This window comes from Phyllostomus hastatus, unplaced genomic scaffold (genome assembly GCF_019186645.2).
Source record: "Phyllostomus hastatus isolate PE091 unplaced genomic scaffold, TTU_PhHast_1.1 phas_scaffold_93, whole genome shotgun sequence".
In the NCBI taxonomy this organism is placed as follows: domain Eukaryota; kingdom Metazoa; phylum Chordata; class Mammalia; order Chiroptera; family Phyllostomidae; genus Phyllostomus; species Phyllostomus hastatus.
The window spans coordinates 21,640,151-21,664,378 of NW_025334042.1; the positions used below are offsets into that span (position 1 = coordinate 21,640,151).

At 40.8% G+C, this 24,228-nt stretch overlaps 1 protein-coding gene and 1 pseudogene across 5 annotated transcripts in view; one reads left to right on the forward strand and one right to left on the reverse strand.

Annotated features, from left to right (window-relative positions):
* LIMA1 (LIM domain and actin binding 1) overlaps positions 1 to 24,228 on the forward strand; it is an 80,859-nt gene that overhangs the window by 23,841 nt on the left and 32,790 nt on the right. For all 5 annotated transcript variants that reach the window (XM_045830040.1, XM_045830042.1, XM_045830043.1 and 2 more), the window contains exons 2-4: positions 1,978 to 2,119; positions 14,964 to 15,009; positions 23,470 to 23,934. In XM_045830040.1, coding sequence (XP_045685996.1) covers positions 2,001 to 2,119; positions 14,964 to 15,009; positions 23,470 to 23,934 — 630 coding nt within the window. In that variant the 5' untranslated portion in view covers positions 1,978 to 2,000. The remainder of the gene's footprint in view (positions 1 to 1,977; positions 2,120 to 14,963; positions 15,010 to 23,469; positions 23,935 to 24,228) is intronic.
* LOC123812518 lies at positions 6,748 to 12,155 on the reverse strand (annotated as a pseudogene).

Genomic DNA, 24,228 nt, shown 5'->3' on the forward strand with positions numbered 1-24,228 from the left:
TGCAACACTGGTTCGCAGCCCGTGCTCAATCCTCTGAGCTATTCATTGTCTTTTTCTTGGTAGAGAAAAGACAGACTATATATGGTGGGTTTGTCAGTAATAAACTGGAAAGCAAATAGAGAAATATCATATATTATTTCATATAGCTAGGGTAAATTCAAAGAACATGTATAGAATTAAGGTCATTTTATCCAGTAAGCACAGATAATGTAAAAGCAGAATGATAATTGCTTATTTACTCTGGGTAAGGGCCTTTTCCTTTTTATCTTATTTGTTCCTCTAAAGGTATGATGGAGTAAGCATTATTATTATGAGAAATCTAAGATTTAGGGGCAGACACAGCTTTAGGTGGTGGGGCCAATGCCCACTTAGATGTGTCTGTTTCTAACACCAGTGCCCTTACCATTAGAGGGTTCTGTGTTGCCTCCCAACTTAAAGATGAAAACAAGTGAGTAAACAAAAAAAGCCCCGAAACTAGTGTTGTTTTCAGATAGGGATTTAGTTGGAAGAACAAATGCTACATGCAGAAGAGCAGTATGGTCTTTTAGGGCTGCTGATCACTCACATTGTATCCCAGGACTTTTAGTGTGGAATGGAAGCCCAGGTTGCTTGGGTGAGAGCACGTGTGTTCCGCTGCTGTCAAGGCTGCTGGAAGCAGTACCTGAACCATACATTCTACCAACCAATCAGTTATGCTCTGTGGTCATACAGAGAGCTGCAAGAAGTACCTTCATCTATATTTTCACTCTTTAAATAAGGAAGCTATTGACTCGTTTCTAATCTCACCTCTCTTGGACAAAGGTTGGAACTCCTTTGGTAATTACTGGGGGGAAAAAATAATCAAGTCAGGGGAGGGACCAGGTGATATCAAAGACATGGCATTATGCCTTCTTTGATTTGAAAGGATTTTAGGAAAGAATTTATGTATAGAGGTTTTAGTTACCTGAATTTAAAATTCATTATACTTTCCCCAATTGTTAAAAGGTTTAAAATAATAAGAACTATAACAAAAACTGCCCTGACTGGTGTGGCACAGTGGACTGAGTGCCAGCCTCTGGACTGAAAGGTTGCTGGTTTGGTTCCTGGTCAGGTCATGTGCCTGTGTTGTGGGCCAGGTCTGCAGTTAGAGGCGTGGGAGAGGCAACCAATTGATGTATCTCTTGCACATTGACATTTCTCTCCCTCTCTTTCTTCTTCCATTCCCTTCCCTCTAAAAATAAACAAATAAAATATTTTTAAAAATTATAATGAAACCCAATACTAATATATAATATTTAAAATGCTCTTAATACTACTGTAACATGCCTACTATTTTAAATATATTATCTCCTTAAATCTACATCAAAAGCCTTATAAGGGTAGGTATTATTCTAATTTTTTCAGCTGAAGAAACTAAAATTGAAAAGATAATGTAATTTGTTCAAAGTAACAAAGTTACGATCTTCAGTGAAGCCCATCTCGCTTTACAGCCCTTGCGTTTTATATTATCCATGCTGTGTCCCCAGTTCTTTCCCCAACAAGAAGTGGCCACTGCTGAAGAGCTTGGGGAGAGAGGGCAGCCAAAAGAAACTTGGATGTAGGTGGTACCTAATTTGGCTGTGAGTTCACAGAGATGCTGATTGTACCTCCCCTGGGATGTAACTCAGAAGAGTAGAACATTTCACTCCAAATGTGACTTTGGAACAGAGTTAAGTTCAGGGAAAGGCCAATCGATGTTTGCACAGTAGGGTCAGTCATAAAATGATGGAACTGGAAAGGACCTTTGAGATCATCTGGCCTAACCTTCTCGTTTTACAGGAAACTACAACCGAAAGATATTGAATCATTTGACCAAGATTATGGTTTTTGAGAGAACCAATAGAGGAGTATGGTCTGCTGGTCTGAAGCTCTTTGCTCTCTCACAACACACCGCTGCCAGTACTTGGATGCTGGGGATCCGCTTTTGTGTCTAATATTCTGCCTTTCTTCATTGAATAGGTATTTCAGTATCTGTAGACAAGATGGAATCAACTGCATTTAATCGACGGCAATGGACCTCACTTTCATTGAGGGTAACGGCCAAAGAACTTTCTCTTGTCAACAAGAACAAGTCATCAGCTATTGTAGAAATATTCTCCAAGTAAGTGCTGATTCTGGTCCAAACGGACCATCTGTCTTGAGCAAACATTACCACCTGTCAGGGAAATCAGTAAAGGAAGTACATGTTGTAAAACGGCTTTATTGAGCTCCTTTCGGTGTTTAAGCACCATACACGCATTGTGGTGAAGGAGATTTTATGATAATAATCAAGAGACACATTTTGTCTTTCAAATTTTTTTGGTTGGGGAAAGAAAAAAATCACAAACACAAAAGATAATCATAAAACACTAGTTATTAAGCAAAATGTCAGCCATCTTCAAATAAGTAGGAGTAAGGCCTAGATGCAGAATAAGAGCGAGAGAGTGACCATCATGGGCGGAGATAGTCAAGAAGGCTTCCTGGTTGAGATGAGTTTTGAAGCAAGTTTTGATTTAGTTGAAGGGAATGAAATGTAAGGTATACTCTTCACCTGCATTGTCTAATATGATAGCTTCTACATATATGGCTATTTAAATGAAAATTAATTAAAATCAAATAATATTTAGAATTCAGTTCATCAGCTGCACTGGCCACATTTTGAGTGTCCAATAGCTACACGTAGCTGGTGGCTACCATACTGGACAGCACAGAAACATCTCCTCACTATGTGAAGGTCCATTGAACATTGCTAACTCCATAGGTCGTCTATCACCCACTGGCTGCATTGTAGTAAATAAAGTTCTACTGGGCCCTGGCTGATGTGGCTAAGTGGATTGAGCACCAGCCTGTGAACTGAATAAGGTTTTACTGGGACACACCCATGTTCCTTTGCATATTATCTATGGCTGTTTCATGGTACCACAGCAGAGACCATATGGCCCTCAAAGTCTAAAATCTTTACTATCTGGCCCTTGAAGAAAAAGTTTGCTGACTCCTGCTCCAGACCATAAGGGCACCTTTCCTGCTTGCTTTATCACTAGTTGGTAGCATGGTGATTTGAACATAGCAGACACTCGGTAAATGTTGAAGAAATGGTTTATGTAAATAATAAACCTCAATGGCAAACAGGTTGACTTCTCTCAAATAGAGATGCCATAGTGGGGAGGAGCTCTGGGCAGATGGTAGTTTTACTTCACTAGTAGAGTTTGTTAATTCATAGAAGCTACAATATATTTAAGAGAAGGTAGATGGTAAAGATTGAAGAATGTAATTCTAGGAGCCGTATCTAGGATTTGATTAAGTACCTAAATAAGAGGTTTCTGTAATCTAGTGTCACCTTTTCTTCAATGACAAATCTGTCAAGCATCTGCTATGTGGAAAACACTGCCCTTCCAAACTGTTGGCCTTGGTTATCCCTTAAAATAAAGTAGAGGCTGTGTGAGACTTCCTAGCCCTTTTACTTTCTACGTTATGTACTTTACAGTACTGTAGTTTATGTCAAACATGTATTATTAAAAAAGACAATTAAGGAAACTATTTCAGAAAAAAAGGGATCAAGATCTGGAAAGCTGTTAAGATTTAATCCCTGACCTCATGGACTGAACAGCATAGTTTATATCATAGAAGGTGTGCCCAGACTTCCTTCATCTTAAGAATCACGTGTGGTGCCCCTTAACAATATGGTGTTTCAGTTATCTATTCTGCATGAAAAAAAAATCTTCAGTGTTTAGTGGCTTAACGTAATGAGAACATTTATTTTGCTTATTGATCTCCAGTTGGGCAGAGCTTGCCTTTGTTCCTCTCTGCATGAGCCAGGGTGCTCAAAGACTGGGGGCCATAGTTTTATCTGAAGGCTCACTCAGCTCGCGAGTGAGGCGGTTGATGCTGACAGTCATCTGGGCTCTCAGCTGGGGCCCTGCTCAGAACACCTACACATGCTTCTCCGTGTGGCTGCTTGGCTTCGTTGGCTGCATTCCAAGGGCAAACGTCCAGACATGGAGGAGGGAGGGAACAAAGGAGGAAGGGAATCAGGGTCAGAAAATGTATTGCCTTTTACAACCTAGCGTCAGAAGTTACACACTTTATCCGCATTCTCTTCGTTATAAGTGAGTCATGAAGGTTGGTTCACATTCAGAGGGAGGGGAGTTTGACTCTACTTTTCGATGGGAGGAATGTGAACAATTGTTTTGGACATGATTGAAAACCATCCTGTGTGGCTTACCTGCCTCCCCCTCTTGCCCAAAGATTCTGATTCAATATGCCTGGGATGGAGCCCAGGAATTTGTGTTTTTAACAAGTATTCCAGGTGATTTTTACCTGCAGGAAAATTTAGGGAGCACTGGTAGTAGAAGAGAGGGACCTGTGAACTTGAAGCAGTGAACTTGAACATAAAGCAGAATGATAGATTCGGGCAAAGGATTGTAAAAGGAAAACATGAATAAAGGGAGTAGGAAAGCAAGCAGCCTGGCACGGAGAAATACAAAGGGAGGAGGGATGGGTACAGTTCAGTTAGGGCCATATGATGGAAGGCTGCAATGCCAGGCTCAGTTCAGGATTTGGTTAGATAAACAATGGAAACCATTGAAGGTTTCAGGCAGGGAGAATGACATGATCAGGCTTGCATTTCAGAAAGATGCTTCTGGCAAAGGTGTAAAAGGTGTACTGGAAAGGTGAGAGAGTGACGGCATGGAGACAAGTCATGGGACTCTCTTGAGAACCCAAGTGAAAGCTCTTGAGGGTGGGGGGCAGCAGGAATGGAAAGGAAGGGAAGGATCTGAGACAGTGTTGAGATGTGATTAATGGGACTTGGAAACTCCCTGTACTGTAAAGAAACTTCACATTCTTATCCTTTTCGCCCTCCCCAGCCCCACCTTTCTTCAGCTGAATGCGGCTTTTCCTTGCCCTGTGTCCTGTCTTTTGAGTGGTGTCTGCCCGCTCTTTCTGCTCATGCTTCTCTGAAATATTCTGAGGCCAGGAGTCAGAGATGCTACTCCCCTACATCTCTGCTGTTTCCCATCCCTTGTATTTTGCACCTTGTTCTGAAGGTCTAAACCTGTGCTTTGAGACTCACAACTAATTACACTATTCTCCTCTTGTCCTCCCCTTTGCTGCAGCGGGGGTGCTTTTACTGGGGACCCCAGCTTCCAGATTCATTCTCTCCTCAATGTTTCTCACTGGTGGTGCTGTTGGCATTTTGGATGAGGAAGATCTTCCTTGTGCAGGGCATTCATCATCTTCCCTTCCTCTAAATGCTGGTGGCACCCTGTGACATTATGACAACCAAAAAAGAAAAAGGGGGTGGAGGAGAAACCCCAGTAAGATTCCCACACTTTTCCAAGTGTCCCTTGGGGCCAGTAATGCCCCCAGTAAAGAATCACTGGTCCCCCCCAAAAAAAGACAAAAAGAGTCACTGGTCTATATAAATGACCTGTCTGATACTCTGGACTCAAAATTTCTTGATCTTCCCTGCTTCTTCAACCTACACGTGGTCTCTCATGCCCCTGTCTCCAATTCCAACCCCATCATCGCCCAGAATCTGTCTCTGAAATGCACATTTGGAAAACCTACTCCCTGCTTAGAGCATGCTGTGCATCCACGTGTTATTCTCGCTGACCCTGCGCTTTGGCCACACAGGGATATGCGGGCTGTGGTGTCAGTCCCCTTCCCTCCCTAACTTGGTCAGTCACATCAGTGAAACTCTCACTCCTTCCTCAGCTCCCTTCTCACTCCTTTATTCTGTCCTTGTCTAGCCCAGCTAATTCTCAAGATAGAGAATTTGAGTCTTGCTATAGCACTGATGAGAGGAAGTTGGAAAAAGCTGATCATCTTATGGACCTTAATTTTGCAGAGACAAAGTGCAAAGGGATCTTAGAGATCACCTTCTCATAGCAAAGGAAGTTGTCTTTTCCCCAGGAAAGGGATAAGAGCAAATGGCAGTTATGCAAAATGGTAAATCCTGAACTCATTCATCAGAATCAATGTGCCACACACTGCTAGACTCTTGATGGAAATAGATACTACTTCTAATCCTGGCAGAAATTGTATGAACGAGAGACATTATCCCTGTTTTATAATTAAGAAAACTGAAGTGTAGGGAGTAACCAGCCCATTTTAGTATTTTAACTAGTTTTTGTCTGGTATTTTTCTTTTGATGCACATATATGAACCTATTGAACTGGTTTTGAAAGGTGAATAGAATTTTCTTTGGTGTGTTGGGAAGATAGTGGTGACATTGCAGAGGAAGGGGAACAACAGAAGACACAAAAGTAGGACAGGACATGATGTGCACTTAAGACAGTGAAAATTGGAGCCTGGATTTCTTCTCCAGGTTTCATACTCAGTGGAGACATAGTGCTAATATTTCCTAGGCTTTCAGGGTTCACTCACTGTTGGTTCCCAAAGCAGATCTCAGGACTGTGTTCTGCAAGTCATATACGAGTATCTACACCTAGTGACTTGATTTTCCCTTGTTTTTGAAACACTCTCTCTTATGAGGTTTGCAATTAGTACATCCTAGTACACAAGCCTAGGGAAGAGACTGTAGGAACCCGTAGGAGGTTTCTGATGAGAAACTAATATAAAATTTGGAGGAAACTTAATCTGACTGATGTTTGTAGAATTAGCTGAGCTTTACTTTTTTTTGTCAGTGAAAATGACTAGCACTTAAAATATATTTTAATGAGAACACTTGCTCGCCATCTTTAAATAAATACTCAAGTCTGAAATTTTTAATCTGAAACTGCTCTGGCATTAGGACTTAATTGCTTCCTATTCCACAGGGCTTAGATGCCACCGCGCAACTATCTCTTAAGGCACGTGTGAGCCCTGTCCTCTTCTGTTGGAAGTCCCTGTGGCAACCTCAGGGGGTTCATCCTTGTCAGAGATTTAACCACTTTCAGTGCTACGTTCAGTAAGAAATGTCCTTCTGGACTTGAGGAGTATGCACTTTTTCTAATCCAAGTATCTTTATTACATCTTTTCTCCAATACGGACATCTTTTTGTACTTTTCATTCTGGTAACAACATGCCGTTTATGAGGGTGGATTCCTACCATATTTTCCATGATCTGCAGGTGAAGGTTGAAACACTTTATCTGGAATTCTTGACTTGGCAAATTTGTGATGAATCCAGTGTGTTTGAACGAGAGACTTCACACCTTCTGTCACAGTGTGTTGTCTGCCTGGGGGCCTCTGAACTAACTATTGAGCTCAAAATCCCAGGCATGAGTGTGGTGACGGTTCTCTGCAGAGGCCGCAGACAAGAAGTTGAGCAGGGCAAAGACCGCCGGGCTTTACTTTCTATTTGTTAACAATGCATTTTACGTTTCTATGTACTAAGAGTAATTTTTATGGCATCAGAGGTAATGTCTCATGAGTACTTTATAGCTCCGGAGTTTTCAACTTTATTAAACTTCTATACTATATAAATCATTAAATTTGAGATAAGGAAGGGCCTGTTGATGAGTCCGTTTGAATAGCTAGCTTTGATTTCACTCACCATTGACTTGATTAAAATTTGACTCTCATGCCCTGGCTGGTGTAGCTCAGTGGATTGGGCACTGGCTGTGAATCAAAGTGTCGCTGGTTCGATTCCCAGTCAGGGCATATGCCTAAGTTGTGGGCCAGGTCCCCAGTAGGGGGCATGTGAAAGGCAACCACACATTGATATTTCTCTCCCACTCTTTTTCCTTCCCCTCCCCTCTCTCTAAAAATAAATAAATAATAAATAAAATATTTTTAAAAATAAAATAAATTTGACTCTCTTGGTGGAATTCGGTTTCTTTGCAGAAGGTTCCTCGTTGACTCATATATTTTTGGAATTAAAGGGAATCTAGCCCAGTGGTTTGCAAACTATCTTAATTGAGTTCTTCAGTGGAACCTCAGGGAACAATTCTGGGAAAATGGGAAGATCTAAAGGGCTAGGCCAAGGCCCTTTTCACCCCAGTCGTTCTGCTTTGATCCCTTTTATATGGTCCTAAATAAGATATAATTTGAAAAGAGCATTCTGCAGCGAAAGGGGTTTAAAAACCACTGATATGGCTAATGCATCCGTTCCTCTGACAGACAATGATCCTGAGGCCCAGCAACTATGACTGAAGAACACACCACACTGAATGGCAGAACACAGCACAGAGATCCCTCCTCCAACCCCCGTGTACCCTACCCCACGTCACAGCTCTTCCCTCCCTTGCTATAACTTTACCCATTTCATTCTCCCAAGAAAGAACAGGGTTTATATTTAGTTTTCTGTAACTGTGCTTCCTTCATTTAAAAAAAATGACCCTCAGTTCTCCCTGGTTAACCTCTTTGCTTCCCTGTAACATTTTAGTGGTGAAATTGTTCCGGAAGAAAATACATTGCCTAAAACTTGGGAGTTTCCATTCTCCCCTTTTGGCTCAGTGTTCCTTTTGCTCTACTTGAGGGCCTACAAGGAAGAGTCATGGCTCAGGAACTCTGTTTTCTGGCCTTAGAGAAGTTTGAGACACTGTTATTACTCCCCAGATAATTTTAGCAGCCTCCATCAGCTGCCCCTCACAGCTGAGCATTAATGAGCAGTTGCAAGGTTAAATTCAGTATGTGAAGAAGAGGAGACTGAAGTGAAAAAACAGGCTGGGGAGGGAAGAGGGATGAGATTTTTAAGTACAGAAATCTCATTGCAAATATTTCCCCCTCAACTTTGTATCTTCAAAGTGCCTCAGCTCCTTCCTCAAATCAATGACTTTCACTTTTTGTGTCAGAATAATGCAAATTGCTCTGAGGGCCTTTGAGGAAAGGCTGAGGCCAGAATCCTAGTTTAACACTGAATTCAGAAGCATTGAGTCATAGAGTCTCTTAGCATTCTGAGGGTACAAAGTGTAAAAGTACCAAGGACCTGGCTTGGAAGAAAGCAGCAGTGTAGAATGGGTCTCCCTGCTTATGTACTATTTAGCAGGCACTTCATTATGAATAAAGGGTGGGGATATTTGAGTGGGAGTATCAAAACACCGGTCAAGATAACCATCGGGATACATACCTGTGTCTTACAGATGCCTCTGTACTAAAAGGTCAGGACTGAAGATGAAAATTATTTTAATTTTCTTTCTTTAAATCTGTGTTTCTGTTCAGACAATAAAGGGAACTTCTGAGGTTATTTACCCGGCTAACCACAGTGTAAATATTTTGCCTTGGAGAATAATTGACTAAGAATAAACCCATCTGCTGATCAGCTCTGGTTTTCATATATTGTATTATTGCTGTAATATACTGAAGATGATTACCCAAGGGGTGTGGAAACACAAGTTCAAGGCCATTTCTCAGTTCTTTTCTAGCTATAATCTACTGTGTTTCTGCTTTTCCATTTTTTAGGGAGTCTCACAGACAGATATGTTAGAACAAGTGGGGGGAAAATGTATGTAGAAGGACATTTACTAGAGCACTATTTATAATGGTAGAAAACTAGAAAGAATCCAAATGCCCATTAAAAGAAGTATGGGTAAATTAATTATATTAAAATGGAAGAGGGTTGTCAGGGTAGCCAAGGGCTTCTATTGCTAAATCGAGATGTTTGTTAGCCTTTGCCTTACTCGACTTCTCCCCACTTCTTCCTTCCCACATTTTTTCTTCTCTTGACTTCACTGGCAGTCTTCTGGTTTTCCTCCTACCTCTCTGTCTGTTCCTTGCCGTTCTTTCTTATCATCTGTTCTTCCTCATCTGAATCCTAAATGTCAGGGTCTCCAGGACCAAGTTCTGGGCCTTTTCTTGCACTACACACTCTTTGCAGGTGATATCATGCATGGACAGACCTAAATTTATAGTATTAGATCAGATTTCTCTTCTGAGCTCTAGACACATGTATGTAATTATTGCCACCACCAAATGGATGTTTTAGTTAACATGGCTAACCCTGACCCCTTGATCTTCCCCATCTGCAAATCCGCTCCTCCCTCAGAATTCCCCATCCTAGTAAACAATACTTCCATTGACTCAGCGGCCAGAAACCTGGGAATCATTCTTGACTTCTTCTTCCCCTTCCTCTTATTACCAACCCTATTGATTCTACCTCTGAAACAATCTCAAATCTATTCACTTTCCTTCCTGTCCAATGCCACCACTCTGGGCCAAGCCAGCATCATCTCTCACTAATGCCACCTTCATTTGAAAATGCAGTCTGCTCTCCACACAGCATCCAGAGAGCTCTTTTGAAAACATAAATTGGGTCAATGACCATTCATTGTACCTACTATTGAATTCAAAACCCCTAGCATGGCCTGCAAAGCCCCTGCCTCCCAGCATCATCTCCTGCTCTCTCCCTTTCCCAGTGCCCTTCAGCAACACTGGAGTTCTTTGTGTACCTTACACATGAGACGCTTTCTTGCCTTGGAGCCGTTGCGTGTGCCATTTTTCTGTGCCTGGAATGCTTTTCTCACCTCGTTTTGCCTGGCTAACTCCTTCTGGTCAAACTTCAGATCTCAGGCTAAAGGTCATTTCTTTCACACACAGGCTACGCCCTCCCCTTTCAATTTGGTTCCTTTGTTAGGTTACTCTGTTCATTTTCTTTGAAGGGTTTATCACTATATATGTTGTGTGTATGCATATATGCATATACATGGGTAAATATATATATATCTGTGTGCTTATGTGTTTAATATCTATATTGCAAACTAAGAGCAGGAACTGTGTCTATTTTAGTTATTTCTTTTTTTAAAGATTTTATTTATTTATTTTCGGAGAGAGGGGGAGGGAGGGAGAAGGAGAGGGAGAGAAACATCCAGGCATGAGAGATACATTGATCTGTTGTCTCCCACATACCCCAACCAGGATCTGACCCGCAACCCAGGTACATGCCCTCACTGGGAATCAACCTGTGGCCTTTTGGTTCACAGGCCAGTACTTAATCCACTGAGCCACACCAGTCAGCACTCCTTTAGTTATTTCTTTCACTACTTTTTCTTTAGTGCTTAGAACATCTTAAATGAAAACTTTAGCTGTTCTAAAATGGACAAAGGAAGATGCAGAATAGTATCTTCAATATTATTCCATATTTGTTTTTTTAATGTGTATGTTTTAGATGTTAACCCCTTATCAGATACATGATTTGCAAATATTTTCTTCTACTCCATAGGTTGCCTTTTCAAGCTATTAATGGTGCCCTTTGATGTACAGATTTTATCAAAGTCTAATTTATTTGTATATTCTTCTGTTGCCTATGCTTTTGGTTGGTGTCATATTCAAGTCCAATCTTGTGAAGCTTTGCCCCTGTTTCCTTTTAAGACTTTTATAGTTTTTGCTCTTACACATAGGTTTTTAATCCATTTTGACTTAGTTTTTGTGTATGGTATAAGGCAGCGATTTTCAAGCTTTTTCATCTCATGGCACACATAAACTAACTACTAAAATTCAGCAGCACACCAAAAAATATATTATTGTTTTGTTGTTCTGACGAAAAGTAGGTATAATTTTGATTCATTCACTTGAGACAGCTATTGTTATATTGGCTGTTGTCATTATTTTTAGTTGGCACTCTAAAGGCAAAGAGCTCAGTGCCCCTGACTGAATAGTCAGGTATTGCAGTTTTTGAAAACTCTTGTGGCACACCGGTGTGCTGCAGCACCCGGGCTGAAAATCGCTGATAGAACGTAAGAGTCCAACTTCATATTTTTGCATGTGGATGCATACTTTTCCCAACACCATTTGGTAAAAAGACTGTCCTTCCCTCATCTCCTGGTCCTGGCACCTTTGTCAAAAATCCTTTGACCATATATGTGAAGGTTTAGTTCTGGGCTTTTGGTTTCATTCCACTGATCTTTACCCATACATCTATGTTTAGGCCAATATTACACTGTTTTTTTTTAATTGTGTTAAAATATACATAACATAATTTACCATTTTAACCACTTTTTTAAAAAAGATTTTGTTTATATATTTTTAGAGAGGGGAGAGGGAGGGAGAAAGAGAGAAACATCAATATGAGAGAGAAATATTGATTGGTTGCCTTCTGTACGCACCCTGACTGGGGACCAACCCACAACCCAGGCCTGTGCCCTGACTGGAATCGAACACGAGACCTTTGCTTTGCAGGACAACGCCCAACCGACTGAGCCACACCAGTCAGGCCACTTTTAAGTGTATAGTTCGGTGGCATTAAGAACATTCACATTGTTATGCCACAATTACCGCCATCCCACTGTCTTTTAGTAACTACATAATATTCCATTACAAGTAATGCTGTCACAAATAATCTAATATAAAAGTCATTTTTGCTTGTGTGAGTATATCAGTAGAACAAATTCTGGAAACAATTTTTGAATCATAATGCTTATGCTTTTATAATTTTTGTTAAATTGACAAAGTACCTTCTTTCATGGAGGTTTTATTAATTTACTAAGTATATTAGCTTTAAAAAAACTTTTCCCACTTGATAGGTAAAATATATTCTTAGTGTTGTTTGAATTTTCACTTTAAGATTGGACATTCTTTTTGTTTGGTTAAGAGCCATTTGGTATTCTTTTCTGTGAACCATATGTTTATATTCATGGCATTTTTCTATTAAGTTGTTTGTCACTTTCTTATTAATTTGTAAAAGTTCTTTGTATTTTAGGGAAATTAACCATTTGTCTGTACTGTAAATTGCAAATACCTTCCCAGCTTGTTGATTGACATACAGCACTTGTAAGTGAAAATGGGAGTGGAAAATGGAAGTGGAAAATGAAAAGGAAGTTCCATTTTCTTTCATCACCTGTCATGGTCAACGAAATCCCAGAGATTTTTGGAAGTTTTTTTTACCCTGTCCTGCAGAAAGCTCTGCTTAGTTACAGAGTAAAACCCAACTAGTGAATAAGATTCTTATTAATATCTGATTGTTAAAGTTTAAACAGTGATAGGAAGGGAAGAGGCCTTAGAAATCTCCTCACATAGTCACTTAATTTTGTAAGCTAGGCCAGTAAGTGAAGTGATATGACCCAGGTTCCATAGCAGGTGAGCAGTGGTGCCAGAATAAGGATTATTTCTGGCCTTCATTTTGTGTGAGGTTGTTCTATTCAACACAATACTAAGAAAGTTCTAAGCTTCTGAAGGTGCTTATGAATTGAAAGTTGGTTTTGGTAGAGAAATGGCATCTTGCCCCCAAAATCTGAAGAACGCATGCATGTACCAGCTCATTTCATTTTGCCTCTGCATCGGAGAGAGTGAGATGGGTCACCAGCAGCTTTGCTGGAGCCATCCGAAAAAACTCAGCCAGGGCTCTCGTTCTTGCCACCTCTGCCCAAACGGGCACGGCCTGGTCTGCAAGTACGGCTGCAGTCTATGCTGCCAGTGTTGCCGCCTGTACGTGAAGGAGAAAGGCTTAAGTTGGACTAAGTGAACTACCATGAATGGGTCATTCAAGATATCTACCTTACGACAGAATGGCTACCTCGTTGTACATAAAATAAAATTTTAAAAATAAAGAAGAAAAGAAAGAAAGAAAGAAAGAAAGAAAGAAAGAAAGAAAGAAAGAAAGAAAGAAAAGAAGGAGAAAGAAAGATTCTTCCCATTCTATTCTTTTTTTTTTTCACTCACCTTTTTATCCTTCCTCAAATGTCTTGTGAATTCTGAAATTCTACCTGAAGGCAGAGGAAAAGTGGCCCTTTAAACATGCCCTTTTCTGGGGCTGGATTGGTGCTGAGTTCTAGGCATGCAGACCCAAGAAGAAGCATCTGATTGGGGTTTTCCAACTGATGATGCCACTTTCAGTGCTTAACTCAGAGACCCTTGAGGAAGCCAGCTTAAGGTTGTTCTGGGTGGTCTTGGAGATTTGCTGCCTCCTGGACCTCCCAGGCCTTATGTGTCTTCAAATGGAAAAAACTTGATCCCCCCTGAAAAGCCCTGGGACTTCACTCGTGTCTCAGGGATCTTTTGGTCCCAGTAATAAAAATGATAAAATAAAATGATAAAAAGTGCCTTGGTGGCGTAGCTCAGTGGATTGAGCACGGGCTGCGAACCAAAGCACCGCAGGTTCAATTCCCAGTTGGGGCACATGCCTGGGTTGCAGTCCACGGCCCCCAGCAACCTCACATTGATGTTTCTCTCTCTCTCTCTCTCTCCCTCCCTTCCCTCTCTAAAAATAAATAAATAAAATCTCTAAAAAAGTGATAAAAAGTAATAATACTGTTATATATGCCTGTTGATCAAATCTAAGATGCCACTGACTATAGGCTGTGCCACTATTTTATGCATCACTATGAAAAAAACACTACTAATTAAAAGGACCAGTGCTTTCTTAAGACATAAACTCTTCTCACGTGCCACCCTTTATGTACATAAAAAATAAAATAATTTTTCTTTAAATGCCAAAACATAGTATAGTTCTTTAAAGACATTTTAAGTTGCAATAAAAACATGTAGTATCATCCAATACATTTAACTCAGGCAAACTGACAATGCCAATCAATACTTAGAACAAGTCACACATATTCGGGTAGTGTGACTACCTCTGGGTTGACAAGAATTAAAAATTTCATGGGCAATAATGTGGGGAAAATATGCGTTCTAGGATTAATGTGATGCTATAATGCAATGCTATATCCTTTGACTATCCCCAGGGCAATTTTACACATGTAATCTCATTCAGTCTTCCCAGCAACCTTGAAAATAGCTATATAAAGCTATTTTCTAGATAAGGAAACTAATCTTAAAGAGGTTAAGTGACTTGCCAGACATCATAGTTAATAAGTGATGAAACTGGGACTTAAACGCCAGAATTTCTGCTCTACCCAGTTGTTTCCCAGCACTGGGCCTCATCAGCTCGGATATTTCTGTTCTATCAGAGCAGATGACTGGAACGGCACAGGAGGTGAGTGAGGGCTGCTCTGATTCTCTGCTTCTTCTGATAGAGTTGTTAAAGACGGTTGCTGTCAGAAATAGGTTTGCAGAAGTAATTTTCTTAAAGATTGAAATGTTAAAAATGTAAGTTTAATTTGAGGACATTCTCTCTCTCCCACTTCTCTGAAGGTACCAGAAAGCCGCTGAAGAAGCAAACACGGAAAAGAGGAGAAATGTAAGTATTCAGAGCACCGCCGGGGCACGTGGAACTTCAGGAGCAGAGCCCATGTGGCCCAGCCACCTGCAGCATCTGCAGGGCTTGGGCTCCCTGTCAGCTGAGCTGGGCACTTGTGCCAGCTGCTCTGATTTGTGAGCCATTTGCTCAGGAGAACTTGGCTTAGGTGCAGGGAGTCTTATTTTTTCACAGACATTCTCTTTTTGAACCACTTTTTCTTTCTGGAGTTCAGCAAAGGACAGAAGGCCAAGTGCTTTGCCTAAGGTTAGTAAAATGGCTCACTACTTCCAGCTCAAATTAGGATACAGGGTTTCCTAGGCTGCCATCATTTTTTTCCAAACCAAACAACCAGAATTTCTGTACCTCTCTGCATTCAAATGGTAGCAGCAGTGCTGCTGTTGTCATCCTCTAGGTCAAGGGTGTCAAACTCATTTTCACCAGGGGCCACATCTACCTCACAGTTGCCTTCAAAGAGCTAAAATAATTTTAGGACTGTGTAAATGTAACTACTCCTTAACTGTTAAGGAGTTGAAATTACATTCCACCCTTTGAGGGAACCTTGAGGCTGATGTGGCCCTGGTGAAAATGAGCTTGACACCCCTTCTCTAGGTTCTTTTTTAAAACATACTTCCTGGCCCAGTCTAGTTAGCAAGTTTCTTAGCTTCAGGATCCATCAAAGGCTGAACCCTCAAAACAAGCTCTCTGCTCATCCTCATTCTTTACTCTCCCTGCTGGATAACTTCCAGCTGGGCTGTATGGTGTAATTCTTTTGAAATCTTACTTGATTTAATCTTATGGAGGGGAAAGAGACATATTTGAGGAAGAATTCTTTAATTTGGCTGGCATTACAAAAACATCCTCCTGGCAGTTTTCAGTACCTAACCTATTTAAATTAGTATATAACATGCCCCTATCAATTTGTTCTCTCTAAGCAGGGTAATGCTAAATTAGTCCTTAGCTTAATTTTCCTGTAATTCAAAAAATGGATCCCCTCAGGTACATTGTAAGAAAAAGCTACCATCATTTTACTCAAATGCTAGTTTCTTTTTACTCCTTCTCTCTCTCCCTTGCCTGTTATTTTCCACCTTTCTCCTTCCTTCCTTCTTTCCTTCTTTCCTTTCATTCATTTAGCAAGTATTCACACAGCACCTAGTATGTGCCAGGTCCTGTTTTAGGCATTCATACAGACTACATCTCTGCCACCATGGGGCTTACACTCTAGTGGAAAAGACAGACAAATAAAGTTATTGTGACAGGTGATGACACTAGCTATGAAACATACACAGTAGATAAGAGAGATAGGGTATAGGGCGGTCAAGGAAAGCCCCTGATAACTAGACATTTGAGCAGAGATCTGAGGACATGAGCCAGGGAGAAGAACAATTCAGACAAAAGAGAAGAGCACATGCAAAGGTCCTGAGGCAGAAACATTCTTAGTGTGTTTGGGGAACAGGAAGAATAAGATGATATAGGGTCATTGTGAGGACCTGGACTTTAACCCTAATTGAATGGGGACTTTTGGAGGGTTTGTGTGCAAAGGAATGATGTGACCTAAATTAAATTTTAAAAAGAGGAGAGGCTAGAGCTACAATGGCAGAAGCATGATGCCCAATTGCAAGACAATTACAGTGATTTAAGCAAAAGATGATAATGGTGATGAGAAGTGGTCAGGATTTATACTGGAGGTAGAAAAAGAGAAGAATCAAGAATGGCGATAATGTTTTTTGACCAAACATCTGGGAAAACGATATTAACTGAGATGAGGAAGACTGGAGTAAAAGCAGGTTTAGAGAAGAAGAAATAGTAGAAGCTCAGCTTTGGACATACTAAGTGTAAAATTTTTTATTAAGATCTAAGTGGAGATGTCAAATAGGAACTTGGATGTACAAATCTAGAATTGGAGGAAATCTGGGCTGGAGATAATGAGCTATGTATCAAAGACTCAGTGGTCTTTAAAGACATAAGATGCATGAGGTTACATAGTGAGTGAGTGTAAATAAAAAAAAGGGTTGAGGACTGAGCTCAAGGGCACCTTAGTGTTTAAAGGTTGGATATATAAGAAGGAACCAGCATAGGAAACTGAGAGAGAGCAACTGGTGAAATAGCAGTGAAACAAGAGAATGTCAGGAGTCAAGTGAATAACGTGTTTCTATGTTCTCAACATAGTCAAACACATGGATAGGCCGACAATTGACTGTTGGACTTTTTTTTTTTAAGATTTTTAAAATTTATTTTTAGAGAGAGGGGAAGTAAGGGAGAATGAGAGGGAGAGAACATCAAGGTGTGGTTGCCTCTCTTGCACCCACTGCTGGGAAACCTGGCCCACAACCCAGGCATGTGCCCTGACAGGGAATCGAACCAGCAACCCTTTGGTTCACAGACTAGCACTCAATCCACTGGGCCACACCAGCCAGGGCTGACCATTGGATTTGACCACATGAAGGTCATTGGTCATCTTGTGCTGTTTGGGAGTGATAGGATAAAGGCCTGATTGAACTAGGTTCAAGACAGTAGGCTGACAGAAGTTGACACCAGGAGCATAGACAAACGTTATGGGGCATCTGTTCAGTACCAGGTGCTAAAGACATAGAGGAATAAAATGTGGCCCCTGCCTTCAAGGGAGGACTGTTCGGAGTTTGGTAAATAAAATTTATAATCCCAGTATGATAAGTACATATTGAAGAAATACTCAAGCCCTAACCTGTGTGGCTCAGTTGGTTGGGCATCGTCCTGCAAAGCAAAAGGTCGCTGGTGCACTTCTGGGTCAGAACACATGCACGGGTTGCAGGTCCGGTCCCCAGTCCAGGTGAGTACAAGAGAGAACTAATAAATGTTTCTCTCCCTCTCTTCCCCTCTCTCTAAAAATAGATAAATATACTCTTTAAAAAATCCAAAACATTCAAATAAGAAAAAAAGAAAGAAATACTCGAGGTGCTGGGGAGACACATAGCCTGGGCTATGCCATGTCAAGGAAGGCTTCCCAGAAGTGGTGCCTGATTGAGCCCAAAGGACAAATATGAATTAGCTTTGGGGGGTGGGGTGAGAATTAGCTTTGAGGAGTGGCGGAGGCAGCAGCACAGGTGCAACATGGAGGTGTAAGAGAACAGGTACCTCTGACAGTTGAAAAGGTAATTGTCACATTCACCAAGATGGAGAATTCAGGAAAAGAAACAAATTAAAGGATGAGGAATAAAGGGAAGAGAGGAGAGACTTCAGCCTTTGACGAGATTGAGTATAAGATGCCTATAGGATTTCCAGGAGAATTAATAGGTGAGGAGAGATATCTGGCTGGAGTTATGGGTTATGAGTCACCAACAGACAGCACGTGGGTAGAACCAGACCACCTACAGAGGATATGTACAGTGAGCAAAGAAGAGGACCCAAGACAGAGCCTCGTGGGGCCCCACCATAGATCCAGCATTTCTACTTCCAGGAATTATCATTAATAAAAACTCATGAGTGAAATAAAAGAAACTTAAAAGGATACTTTTTGCAGAATTTTTTGTAATACTTAAAAAATTGAAATAAGGCAGGTATTTATCTGTGAGGGAATAGAAAACTATGGTACATACATTCAATATAGTAATGTATTGTATATTATAATACATATAGTATCATACTATATAGTTAATGTTTCATATATTGACATGGACAGATATCAAAAGCACATTAAATGATTAAAGCAAGGTACACAACAGTAAGTACAGTATGAGTTTGTAGAAAAAATATTGTGTATAAAAATAAGGGGGAAATTGAGAATGTATGCACCAAACCATTGTCAGTGGATATATTGGTTGGGAGAGGTGGAGGTGTCAAGTAGGGGAAAAGCCACAATCAATATAGATATATATTCATATCTATATTGATATGAATATATCAATTGGGAGCTTTTATCTCCCAATAAATTTATTACTTTTGTAAGTGAGAAAAATAGTAAGTTAAAAATGAGATAACCAAATGAAAATTTTAAAGAGGTAATTTGTGGTCTTGATAGGTGCTACTTCAGAAGTGTTTTGGTCGTAGAATCAGAGCGAATGGAAAGCAGAAGTAGCAACTATAGGTCTCTGCTTTCAAGACCCTTAACTATGCAATGCAGGAGACAGCAATAACTGGGGGAAGACATAAAGTTGAGGGAGGGTTGCTATTTTTTTAACAAACTTTTTATTTTGAGATAATATTGAATTTACAGTAGAGTTACTACAATAATACAGAGAGTTCCCATATACCTCCACCCACCTAGCTTCCCCTAATGTTAACATTTTACATAACTATGGTACCTTTATCAAAACCTAAGAAATTGCCCTGGCTGGTGTGGCTCAGTGGATTGAGTGCTGGCTTGTGAACCAGAGGGTCACCAGTTTGATTTCCAGTCAGGGCACATGCCTGGGTTGCCAGCCAGGTGAGAAGCAGCTGCACATCGATGCTTCTCTTCCTCTCTCCCTCCCTTTCCCTCTCTCTAAAAGTAAATAAATAATATCTCTATAAAAAAACCCAGAAGTTAACATTTGTGCAACACTGTTAACTGAACTACAGACTTTATTCAGAGCTCATCAGTCTCTCTCCACTAATGACAGAGGGTTGCTTTTAAGACCCACTAGACTTGTAAGAAATCTGGATCGTCTCCTGAAGAACAGGGAGAAATGTCCATATAAATTTATAGAAGTGACTGACCAGGTAAAAGAATACGTAAGAATTCTACCATGGAAAGCAAGTCAGAGAAACATTCAGGAGCAAGTGGGTACATTTGTTCCTTTAGCAAATAGTGTGATGGCCTAAATTCCCACAAATTTTCTCCTCCTTTTCTCTTCCTCTTCCACTTTCATTTAGGACTCAAAAACACAAACCATTCACACCACCATCAGCTATATTTTCAGGTTCCCTTCTTGGAATCTGTGCTCTTTGGGCACTCACCTCCAAAATGACTGGTCACCACTTTTCTGAGAAGCTCTCAGCCGAGGAATTTCTTCCCTTCCTTGGAGGCTGTGTGTCCAGACAGTTCATGTCTCCAGCCCCACTGCTGTAGCCCACCAAACACCCTCCTGCTTTTAATATGAAGGTTCCTGGGCCCATTTCAACATTAGAGCTCATTTGACCCAGACTCTTCATTTTTCAGGTGGGATAACTGAAAACCAAAGAGAGAGAGGGATTTATTCAAAGTCACACATCTCAGAGTGACAGCAGGGACTCATCCTAATTGCAAGTCAAATGCTCCTGCAGAAAGAACACTATGTTACATCTCCATGGTGTTCGCGATCTGAACTCAGGCAGCCAGTTATGGTCCAGAGACAAACCTGCCAAGATTCTCAGCCTCACCGAGTAGAATGAACAGTGTGCCGGGTGTCACTTTGACAAAGGAGGCTATAAGTAGTGCAGCAACCAATGGGCCCCTTGAAAACTTGCAGCATCCTTGACTTCCTACTGCCTTATGCTAGGAAAATACTGGAGGAAACGTTAAAACCTTGATACAGATGGCATCAACTAGAATTTTACCTCATTTTGTGCCCCACACCTTCACTGTAGAAAAGTAGAGAATCTAGAGAGAATGGAAAGAAGAGTAAGAGACTTTAACCCAAGTTCAGGATTTGGGAGATGGCTGGGGACTGTGGGGGATCACCACTGTGAGGTACGGCTTACGGAGTAGTGAGGATCACCCAATTCAATAATTATCGCCACTTACTGAGTGCCCGTTTATATCAAATACTACACAACATGCTTTAACTTAGTCTCATTTATCTAGTCTCCACAGTAGCCCTTATGGTACTGATAGTTTCCAGAAATTAAGAAACTTGTCCAAAGTCGCTTGGCTGGGGGGAGCTGAATTAAACAAGTAATATAAGACTTTCCTACAAGTTTACTTTAGAAAATACAGCTAGAGAGAAGAAAATATAAGCGACCCATAATCCAGTATTTATTGGTTACGCAAGCTATCTCAGACCAACGCTGTCTTCACTGTGCTGCTCGAACTGCGTTTACCTATTGTTTTTGTTCTGTACCTTCTTGCATCTCTCTGTTCCCCTGAAAGAAAGACCGTAGCCTCCGATTCTTCCCCATCTTTGCTTGCTCAGGTCCCAAATGTCAGGGTGACTGGCCTGGCCTGGGAAGTGCTGCCAGGAATGACTTAAGGGCGAGGGGCCTTTCACGCCCTCAGACCACACAGCCCTGCCCTTCGGCTTTTAGTTCCCACCCCAGCACTTTTGAACTTGTATCCTTAAGTGCTCCTGTTAATAAAAGAGCACATTTACTCCTCCTTAAAATGCCCCCGAGGGATGTTCTCCACCCAGGCCCTTGTTTGGAACACTGCTGGTATTCTGTCGCACATCCCTCTCCTCCTGGTCCTCACGGGTAAAACAGAAGTAACAATTTTCAAGCTGTTTACAGTAGCATCAAAATTGTTTAATATTCTGTAGAAGTTTTTTGTGATATGAAAAGGACGTATAATTTTATTTTTGTATTTATTTTATTACACAATGAACACATATTTATTATAAAAAGAAAATACAGCCTTGGCTAGTAAGGCTCAGTGGTTTGAGTGCCAGCCTACAAACCAAAAGGTTGCCGGTTTGATTCCCAGTCAGGGCACATGCTTGGGTTGCGGGCCAAGTCCCTTGCTGAGGGCACCTTTCACACATTGATGTCTCTCTCCTTCTCTGTCTCCCTCCCTTCCCATCTCTCAAAAAGTAAATAAAATCTTTAAAAAAATAAAAATTAAAAAAATATATAAATGCCCATAATCCATGATTCAAGGGTAACCCATTAATATCCTGATACTTTTTCTTCCCGAATACTTTGCTTATATTTACAAATATACATGTGTATTTAAAAATGGGATCATGTCATCTTATAATTTGCTTTATTTCCACTCAAAAGTATCTTATGAGCATCTTTCCACGTTCATAAATATATGTTGATCATATGACTTGTCTCTGAGAAAAGTAGTGTCCAGTTACCAATGCAAAATGCCACTTTGATCCTCAGGGCTCTTCTGGGGCAGGGCAAGGGCAAGGGCAAGGCAGGTGAAGTCAGAAGGGAGATGACTCATCCATTGTCGGGCAGCAGGTAGCATGGAGCCAGGAGTGCCGCTGGCAGTTAAGGTAGCACCAGCTTCTGGAGCTGTTTGTTACCTAAATTCTTTCTTTCCCAACAAGAAAACTTTTCATGCTTCTTATTTCTCTCCAGGCCATACGTGCTTCCCTCAGTGAATTTTGTCAGCTAAGATTTAAACACTGAAATCAAACAGTTGTTTTTATGTAACTTGTTTTCGAGCCTTGGAGCTACTTGATGAAGTGGCTCTCAGAGTATATTCAGAAGAGTAATAGGGTGAGAGTCTTAATTCCCAATATAGCTGCTAATCCTGTTTAATTCCCTGAGGTCTTTCAGTCCTAGGTGGTTTGTATTTTCTTTCTTAGTTGAAAGACTGGTAAGTCACAAACTACAGGAATGGAAGGCAAGAAGGTAGTACTGGAGCTTGTGGTTTGTTGGGAAGGTGACGCTGCTCTATTTAGGAGTACTTTCAGATGACGGAACATTGAATTTTATTTAAATAAGGATGTTTCCTCTATTACTGTAGGCTGACATTGACAGTGTCCAGGTTGTTTTCAGTCTATCTTATATTTTGAAATTAATTCCATTTTGACCCAGGTGAAAATGAACTCTTCTTAGATGTTTAAATGTCCATCCTTCAGTCAAGAGAGTGGGTGCTGGTATTTTCATATAAAGTCTGGATAATTTTTCAGCCAAAGGATCTGTAAAGTAGTGAATTTTCTGATACCTGAGAATTTACACATGGACAAACATGGAGATAAGAGCAGGGGAAAAAAGAACTGGATTCTTATGTAAAAATAAAATTTGACTGTTTATATGCACACAAATTATGTCAGATATGATGAAATATCATTTATGCAAATACATGTAAAAGCCTGATGAAAAGCCTTTAAATTCCACAAATAGTTGCAATCCTTGATGCTATTCACAATTAATACATTCCATCGTTTTAGCTATATTGCATCTTTGTCTTTAAAATAAGAAAGAAAAAGCAGCATTCACCATGTAATTTTGTGGCATGTAATGATGACCTTTTATTAATGCATATTTACAGTGCTTAAAATACTTAGTATTTGCTTTTACTTTCTCATTTTCCCTATTAATCTTTGGATAAAAATCTCTTGTCTCCACTGTAACTGTCATTAGATCTGGGCTCTCCTTTCTTCTCATTTTGTCCTTATAAGGCTATCCTGTTTTATCACTTCCTGCTTCAGCTCCTGACTTTTTCTCTCTTCCCCTCTCCCTCTCCTGGGGTGGATGCTTTTCCTCCATGTGGCAGTGCTGTAACTGTTCACAGCTGTCTGAAACGCCAGTGGACCTGGAGCAGGCTGGAGTTTTAACTTTCCTTTTACAAAGAACATCATGCTTGAATGTTTCAGCAGGCAAGTTATAACTGGCACTTACTTCTTGTTCTTCTAGAACACTGAAAATCTCCCCCAGCACTTTAGAAGGGGAATCCTGACCGTGTTAAAGAAGAAGTGGGAGAACCCGGGGCTGGGAGCCGAGTCTCTCCCAGACTCTCTGCGAAACAGCAGCACTGAGGTCAGGCACAGAGGCGACCATCCTGCTGAAGTGGTGAGCAGCTCTGCCTCTGGGGCCGAAGCCAACCGAGAGGAGCGGGTCCACCCCAGACCGAGACGTGGGTCACCTGCTGAAGCCCACACTCAGTATCCGTACCCCCTCATTGAGGACAGTGAGCATCTAAAAGACCACTCACCAGAAAGTACAAAAATGGAAAATTGTCTAGTAGGAGAATCCAGGCATGAAGTAGGAAAGCCTGAAATCAGTGAAAATACAGAGGCTGCGAACAAGATAGAGAAATACAATGTTCCTCTGAACAGGCTGAAAATGATGTTTGAGAAAGGCGAACCAACTCAAACCAAGGTAAGGATTGGGAGGGTTTAAAACTTGCTAAAGCCAAATCAAGTAAAGCAACAAAGCTGGTTTCTAATCCAGACAGTTTGAGCGGTGGCAAGCGTAGTCAGTCTGTCTTTTAAATGAAGTTAAATGAGTTAACTAAAAACCTCAAATTATTTGCATAGATGCTAAGATTTGTGAATCTCCAACCTGATTTCATGTGAAATCAAGCGCACACTGGGCTTCAGGTTGATGTCCAGAAATGGAGAGAATTTGATATGGATGGGTTATGTGTTTTTGTACGCTTGCCCTTTTAATTTG